This window comes from Nothobranchius furzeri, chromosome 6 (genome assembly GCF_043380555.1).
Source record: "Nothobranchius furzeri strain GRZ-AD chromosome 6, NfurGRZ-RIMD1, whole genome shotgun sequence".
NCBI classification, from domain to species: Eukaryota; Metazoa; Chordata; class Actinopteri; order Cyprinodontiformes; family Nothobranchiidae; genus Nothobranchius; species Nothobranchius furzeri.
The window spans coordinates 78301635-78310022 of NC_091746.1; the positions used below are offsets into that span (position 1 = coordinate 78301635).

Sequence of the window (8388 nt, forward strand, 5' to 3'; positions counted from 1 at the left end):
AACAACCACGCCCCTCCACCGCGTCTCCGCACGGCCCAAGATTTCCGCAACGCGCACCTCGGAAAATTTCTAACCACGCGGACGGTCGGACGCGGAAAAACATGGCGGACCGGCACGGCAGAGGTTCGTAAATACAGACATTTGTATGATTCAGCTCTCAGAGATCACCGTGATCAACATGTTGTTAATAATTCTTGGAGAGAAATAGCTCGCACCGTCGGAAAAGACGAGGACGCTGTTAAAAATGCTGAAATACCATGTTGTAAACAGTGATTTCTACTTCTACTGTGGTGTAGTGTTGGATGCATGCTGTAGAGCTCCATGCTGCCCCCTACAGTTTGGGAGAATATTGGCTCACCGCAGAGACGAGCCGCACAAACCATAAACGCTGCGAGTTGTGAAGCGCGTTCCAGCCGCGAGCCGCATCACCGCGCGGAAAGTGAATGCGTCAAGCATAAACCAAGCTTAAGGGTGACCTCCAGGTGTGGGCGTAGCCACCCATCTGAGCTAAGGCTCCAACTTTGATCTAGCTGTTTCCTTGCCTTTTTCTTTTTCTTAGTTCCCTCAATATTGTTGCATTTCAGAAATGCAAATTTACTGTTTAGAAAATCACTGACAGTTACAGAAATTCTATCACCGAGCATAAACGCATGTTTGCAGTTGTACAGATTCATAAATGAGCGGTGTTGCTTCCAGGTTTCCAATTGTAAAGTACTCCGGGGTCGCACACACACACACACACACACACACACACACACACACACACACACACACACACACACACACACACACACACACACACACACACACACACACACACACACACACACACACACACACACACACACCAAATTACCCTCTGTGAAACAAAAACTCAGGATTCCTGCTTTATATAGCTCATTAACTATATCACTTATTTCTGTGTGTTTGACAGGTGTGATTGCAACATGGATAACAACAGCTTGCAGTGGATACAAGATCTTAACGCATCTCTGCAGAATGAACTTCAGTCATGTTCTACACTGAGGAACCAGATCTCACGGATTTTTCTGTACACCTTCCTCTCACTTGGAGTAGTGAGCACTGTGGTGGGCAATTTTCTGGTCGTTTTGTCCATCGCCTACTTCAAGCAGCTGCAGTCTCCGACAAATTATTTCGTCATGTCCCTTGCAGTGGCTGACTGCCTTGTTGGCCTTTTGGTGATGCCTTACAGTATGATGCGGACAGTGGAGGGATGCTGGTACTTTGGTGCCTTGTTTTGTAAGCTTCACTCCAGCCTGGATGTTATGCTCTGCACTGCTTCCATATTCCATCTCAGCTGCATTGCTTTTGACCGTTATTATGCAGTCTGCAACCCCCTTGTTTATTCTTTGAAGATGTCCCCCAATCGGGTAGCTCTACTGATTGCAGTATGCTGGGTTATTCCCATGCTCATCTCCTTTGGCCCCATAATGCTAGATCTTCACACAGCTGATGTTGGCATACAAATTCCTGAAAATGTGTGCATGTTCTTGGTGAGTCGGGTTTACGCCATCATGGCCTCTTCGGTAGCTTTTTATTTGCCTATGGTTGTCATGCTGGTTGCCTACTGGAAGATCTTCAAAGCTGCTAAGCGACAGGCCAAGCAGATCAGTGCGATGGAAAGCCAGATGGCTTCTGGGGTCGGCAAAGATTCCAGCAAGAAAAAAAGACATCGCAACACTATGAAGAGGGAAGGAAAGGCAGCCAAAACTTTAGGCATCATCATGGGGGTTTTTATCATCTTCTGGATGCCATTTTTTACGCTCAACATTGTGGACCCATTCACTGACTACAGCACTGAAGTGGTCATCTGGGATGTTTTCCTCTGGTTAGGGTACATCAACTCATCATTGAACCCATTCTTGTATGGTTTATTCAACAGTTGCTTTCGTAGGGCTTTCCTCCTGCTCATTGGCTGCAGGGTATGCCTGCCTGGAATCTCCTCTGGGATGGAGTTATCACATTCTAAGAAAGAGACAAAACAATAGACTGATCAGCCTTGAAATAGTTAATATATACACTTGCTTTGTAGTTTTCAAAAGAAAACAAAAGTTTTAACCCTGATGAATCAGCATAACTCTTTATTTCTATGAGTGATGTTTAAAAACATTGATATTGATCAAAAGTGTAGATTTCCTATCATCTTATCTTTTTAATGGGAATTCTATTCGAATTGGTGCTGCGTCTGCAGTCATGCGGGTGTTGTGGTGAAGAGAGAGCTGAGCCAGAAGGCGAAGCTCTCGATTTACCAGTAGATCTATGTTTCTACCCTCACCTATGGTCACGAGCTTTGGGTAGTGACAAAAAAAAAAAAAAACAAGATCGTGGATACAAGCGGCCAAAAAGAGTTTTCTCCATAGGATAGCTTGGCTCTCCCTTAGAGAAAGGGTGAGAAGCTCGGTCATCCGGGAGGGGCTCGGAGTAGATCCGCCGCTCCTCCACATCGAGAGGAGCCAGTTGAGATGGCTCAAGCATCTGGTCAGGATACCTTCTGGACGCCTCCCTGGGAAGGCACGTCCAGCATGGAGGAGGCCTAAAGGGAGACCCAGGACATGTTGGAGGGACTAGGTCTCTCACCTGGTCAAGGAACACCTCGGGATTCCCCGGAACAGCTGGCCCAAGTGACTAGGGAGAGGGAAGTCTGGGCCTCCCAAATTAGGCCCCCGCGACCCGACTCCGGATAAGCGGAGGAAAATGAATGGACGGATGGGAATTCTACATTTTAACACCAGCGATTAAAATCAGTCTAATCCTTCTTTTTAACATGGTGTCTGAAATCACTGATCACGGATTCAATATTTCATGTGTGGCAAGAGAATTGGAAATCTGATTCAAGCATGTTGCAACAGCTTGTTCAAAGAACCACTTCTGCAAGTTAATTAGCTTTGATAACTTTCAGTTTCTCTCTCGACTTCAATGATTAATTGTTCTAGTAATTAATGTTTAGTGATAGTAGATTATTTACATCTAGAGAGAAAAGCTTTCTTGCACGATAGCCAGCTACCTGACAGCTGACATCTAAGTGTCTAAAACTTGTCTCTGTGTTGAAATGCAAGAGATAAGACCTTTTAGACAATTGTTTTAAATAATGCATTTAAAACAAAAATCCCAAAATAATCCACACAGTTGAAGACAATGACTTTTAAATCTGAAACACAGAGACGTGTTTGATGGATGAGCAAAACCTGACATATAGAAACACATCTGAAACATCAGCAGGGTCCTACAACCTTCATGTGGAACACTGGCAGAAGTTGCGTTAAAGTCAATTTTGTTGCTGTAATCTCATGTGAGTGTATTGCAGATGTGGCGGGCATGGATTTTGGAGAATAAATCTTTCGTGATACTTAAAGATCTATATTCCTCCTTTTTCTTTGTGTAACGCAAATCTGGACCCAGATTGCTGTTCAAATTAGCTCTACTCAAAATAGCCAGCAACTAGCTGCAGCATGTTTCTTAATTCTCAGCCGCAGTTAGTCAAATCATGGTTAAAACTGCATCAAAGCCGTCAGTCCACAATTAGGAGCCTAGGCAGTCTGTTGCTTTGGCTGGCTCTGACTTGTCGTGAAACTGCAAGCTGTGAGAGTGTCATCCACATATGGCAGTCACTGACTTTTCTAACACAAGTCGAAAAACAGCTTTGAGTTTGTTAGATTGTTATTTATAGTCTGTTTATCCTCAGGACCATCAGGCTTAGTGAGAATAAACAGGAAGTTCATAACAAAACACAACATAAAAACAGGATTTTAATGACGGTCGTGTTTATCTTTCACATCGCTTTTGTAAGGGGTTAATTTACATCTAATTAAAGGACCATAAGACATGAGATTCCATAATGAATATGGAATCAACCTTGTGGTCCTTTGGGTAATTTTAACCAGAAGATTGGAACTTTTTATTGCAGGGATTATGTAACACTTAAGAGAGAGTCACCTTTAAAATGTTTAAGAAGATTTATTTCTAAACAATTTTAAACAATATTAACTCTAAATTCTAAATGAATGGATGGATCTGGTGTGAATGAGACATGAGATGAATGGTGTATGTGTGAGTGATGTTGTAATCAGAACTCTCATATCCGGAGAAGCAAGTCTGAATGATGATGTGATGTTTTGCTCTTAAGCTATGATCGGAATTTCATAAACACATGAGACGCCACATTGGCGCTCTACACATACCCTTCAGGATGAGACCTCCGTACAGATCCAGACTGCCAGGTCCTCCAACCCCCCTTTCGGTACCGGAGCCAATGAAGCAGCGTCAGCAGTACGACAGAGTAGTCTTTGGATTGTTTCCAGGTAAAAAGCAACAATTGGTTGACAACGTCAGATGGACCCCTTTTGGGTCAGTGAGTTCCGCTTTTATTCTGAAAGGAATCGTTGCTTTGTTGGTAAAATGCAACAGATTTTATCCAGCTTGTTGGTTCTTTGCTTAAAAAGGAAGTCCGGGTGGCCGGTCCGATACTTCTCTTAGAATGCAGTGAACTGCAGAGAACTCCAGTGAACTCTTGAGAACTGTTGAGAACTGAACTAAGATGGCGTGGGAACTCGTTTTATTAATCTGGATGTTTTGATTTATGGTCGAATCAAAGTTGGCAGATTTATAAACACCACAGAGACTATGCCACACTTCAGAAAGGAAGGTTCTGATTGGATGGGTAAAAGCAATGTGTCACGCGTTTACATTACGTGTAGTCAGCGTGTCTAGTGCAGCTAGATTAAAGTCATATTACTTATTAAAGCATACTAATCATAACATTGTCATTTCACAGATTGGTCAACATTATATTATTGGCTAACAATTTATTTGATTAGCTTTATTAAAAATAGAGTTCTTTGATTTATTAAAAGGAAAGAGTCCTTCATCTTCATTCTTCTCTTGAGCTGGAAAGGAAGCAGTTTAGAAGCAAATGCATGACCTTGAGGCAGTCTCATGCAGATTACTACTGTGTCAGAGGCATCTGTGGAGAGAGGGTAAATAACCTTCGGTGGAATAGCTCCTTCATCACGTTACACTTTGTTTGGTGTTTTTACATGAAATTCATTTCTCGACAGTGTGGTGGAGTCTCTGTGGATCAGACTAAGCAGTGGAGTTTAAGATTAAAGACCTATAGGTGACAATTGTCCTCCACATTTGACCCATCCCCATGGGGAGCGATGAGCTGCAGACACAGCCGCGCTCAGGAACTATTTGGTGGTTTAACCCCCCCAGTCAAACCCGTAAAAGCTTAGTGTCAAGAGGGAGACATTGGGTCCCATTTTATAAGGTCTTTGATATGACCCGACCAGGATTTGAACTCTGATTTCCCAGTCCCAGGGCGAACACTCTATCACTAGGCCACTGAGCTGCATGGTTCCCAAGGAGGGCCACTTGCTTATGATCTTTGAGACTTTCCTAAATCCTTGTTTTTATATCTACTGTTGTCCTACTGAGGAACCACTATAGCTCCATCGAAGGCATGCCTCATCTGCAGAAAACATTTAGATTAATGTCAAAGTGGTTATCACTGCACATCTCCCAGGCTAGAACATCAGCGTGTCTCTGCTACTCCATCTGTCCGGGGGTTACAATCTTGAAACAAAAAATAAAAAATAAATTCTACAAGATGTCATCCCCCTAGAGTTAAAGACCTGTAATAAACTTACTGGAAACAATAAAATTAGTTTTAAAACGTCTGTCACTTGGTTTCAATCCAGCTTTACCTTTAGGAAGTGTGGAATGTGTGTTTAAGAGACAGTGTGTATTTTCAATGCCCCACTGCCCTGCTTTCCAGGAGCAAGATCAGCAAAAACATAAAATACTAAAATCAATGTGACATAAAACAGCAGATTTTAAAATTGCATTTCATAACACAAATAAAAGCAATAAAAAATGCAGAAGTTGCAACACAAGAAGCATTCATTCAAAGGCTGCTGAGCACATGTAGTTTTGAGTTTTGATTTAAAAGTTAGAGAGTTGAGGCACATTTGAGGTCAGAAGGAAGCTGATTCCATCTGTGTGCGCCACAGTAGCTAAAAGCAGCTTCACCCTGATTGGTTCTGACCCGAGGTTCTACCAGCTGGCTGTTTCCTAAAGATCTTAGTGCTCTGGTGGGTGTATACACCTGAACGAGATCCAACATGTACTTTCGCCCTCGAATATCAATTGATACTTTAATAAGGGCAGTCTCAGTGCTGTGGTGTTTAAAGTCTGACTGAAAACCATCTAGGAGGTTATTTGTCTCCAAATTATTGTTCAGCTGGATCACAATTACTTTTTCAATCATTTTCCCAATGAATGGGAGATTAGAGGGCTATAATTTGTGAGACTTTTACAGTAAGAAAACCCATTTCAATCATGATTAAAGAAAAGTAACATTGAAACAGATGTATCTAGTTATCAACTTACTGTGTATGACTCGTCTTCGCTCATCAATCCTCTTGTGGTGATCTGTAACAGTTGCTCAGAGTGAACTGGTTAGTTTTGATACATGGACTGCAGTACCCACATGTGACCACATGATGTCATTCTTTCTTTATGCACCCTTTAAGTAATGACTGTGCAGTATAGCTAACGGGAGCAAAGTAGCAATTTACAAAAAGTTAAAAAAACAAGAGAATCTTCTGTTTTGAAAAGTTTTTTTAAATCTTTTTTATTTTTCTGTACAGCTGATGTAAACATGAAGTCAAAAAATACAAAAAAGCACATTCTTTTCACTTTGTCACTCACTGCTAATTTCACTTAGGTTTGTACATCCATACAAACCTAACAGAATAAACACTATAAGGTTATTGTTTTTTTTTCACAATGCCTTGTCAAAACAGTAACAACGGTAAATAATAGTATGTTACAGTTCAGAGTTTCTGGCAAACAATTAAAATTGCACTTATGAGAGTTCTCTGAGAGAGCTGCAGTAGGGTATTTGTTTGTTTAGCTTTTTAAAAATTTCAGTCAACAAATATCAAACAAAGATGCCACTGTCATCGTCACACTGTGAATAATAATAAAACACAGAGAAGGTTTTTGGATGTCAAAATGAATAAATACACAAGAAAACCAGTATCTCACTCAAATTGGAAGCATCCATCCATCTATTGACAATAGACCCATTGAAAGTTGTTGTTTACATTCGGATAACTGCGCACATCCACACAAGCTGGAGGGCCAGAACCCCTTCTCCAGCCAGTATCCAGAGCGGTCTCTCTACACCTTTAAATTTAAACTAACAAATAAAACTTAGGGGTTTAGATATTACTACTTAGATAATCAAACGCATCTTTGTGCAGAAGAACAAAAAAAGAAACATCTCAAAGCTAATGGTGTTTAGCACAAAGCTTCCAGATCTGTTTGAAACAGCTAACGAGCTGTGGGGCCATCCGGACTTCTCACAGCTGAACCAACGCAGGTGTGGCCGGATTTCTTTTGCGGGTTAATGCTGAACGCCGCTCGTCTTTGGAGATTAACGGATGATCTGTTTATTCTGATGAGCAGCTTAAACAGAAACACAAACGACGTTAGCGGTTGCCAGATCCAATTACACAACGCATTTTGTGTAATTGTTGCAACAAGACTGTTACCGCTGGTCGCACAGAACTACACCCCACACCAGTGTTGTCACTTTCACCCACGTTAATTTCTCTGGACTGATCTGATCTTTGTCGGTTGGATCTCTCCGACTCCTCGTCCCCACAGTCGTGCATGATTACTGTATAATAAAAGCATATAAGTTGTTAGATGGCTATAACTTGTTTCTGGACATGTGGGGCAGATAATTAACTTTTTCTACTCTGTCATGAGACTTTGCCACAATGTGGGTGGTTTATCCACTAGAATTGGCTGTTAACCATTGCCTCAGCATATTTTATCAGCTGGAAACCTGTAAAATGTAACTTTACTGTCCTACTTTTGTTTACTTGTGCAGCCTACAGCTCTATGTGTGTTAACTATGATAATAAATGTAATTTTTGCCACTGTTTAGCTCTGTTTATTGAAAACTAACATAAAAAACAAGTGATCAGTGGAGAGATGCCGGAGGGGGTGTAGACACGTGACGTTACACTTCATTGGCGGCGCTTATCCACACAGGGTCGCGGGGGACTGGTGCCTGTCTCCTGCAGTCATCAGGCAAGCAAATAGGAAGCATTGGCTGTGAATTCATTTAAAAAATGTCTCAAGACATTCTCAAACTTTCTTAGCTTTGTTTTGTGAGTATCAGTGTTTTCTTTCCGGAAATTTGAAAATGATCCTAAAAATGTGCAAAACATGTTTATTGAAAATAGACACAATGTTTTTGCTTGTATCTGTAGCTAATCTTTAATGTTTTTCAATTTAGTTTCCACAATGAATTATTAAAACAGACACAAAGTTAAAAGATTTAAGGACAAAATA

At 41.3% G+C, this 8388-nt stretch overlaps 1 protein-coding gene across 1 annotated transcript; it reads left to right on the forward strand.

The window, feature by feature from the left end:
* Positions 1-946: 946 nt before the first annotated feature.
* LOC107375037 (5-hydroxytryptamine receptor 4) lies at positions 947-3471 on the forward strand. Its single transcript, XM_054744798.2, has one exon. It carries the CDS (start codon positions 948-950, stop codon positions 2007-2009), a length of 1062 nt encoding a protein of 353 aa, XP_054600773.1. The 5' UTR covers position 947; the 3' UTR covers positions 2010-3471.
* Positions 3472-8388: the final 4917 nt, after the last annotated feature.

Bases quoted from the DNA above. Each gene is read 5' to 3' on its own strand.
- LOC107375037 (XM_054744798.2), top strand. From the start codon at position 948: ATGGATAACAACAGCTTGCAGTGGATACAAGATCTTAACGCATCTCTG.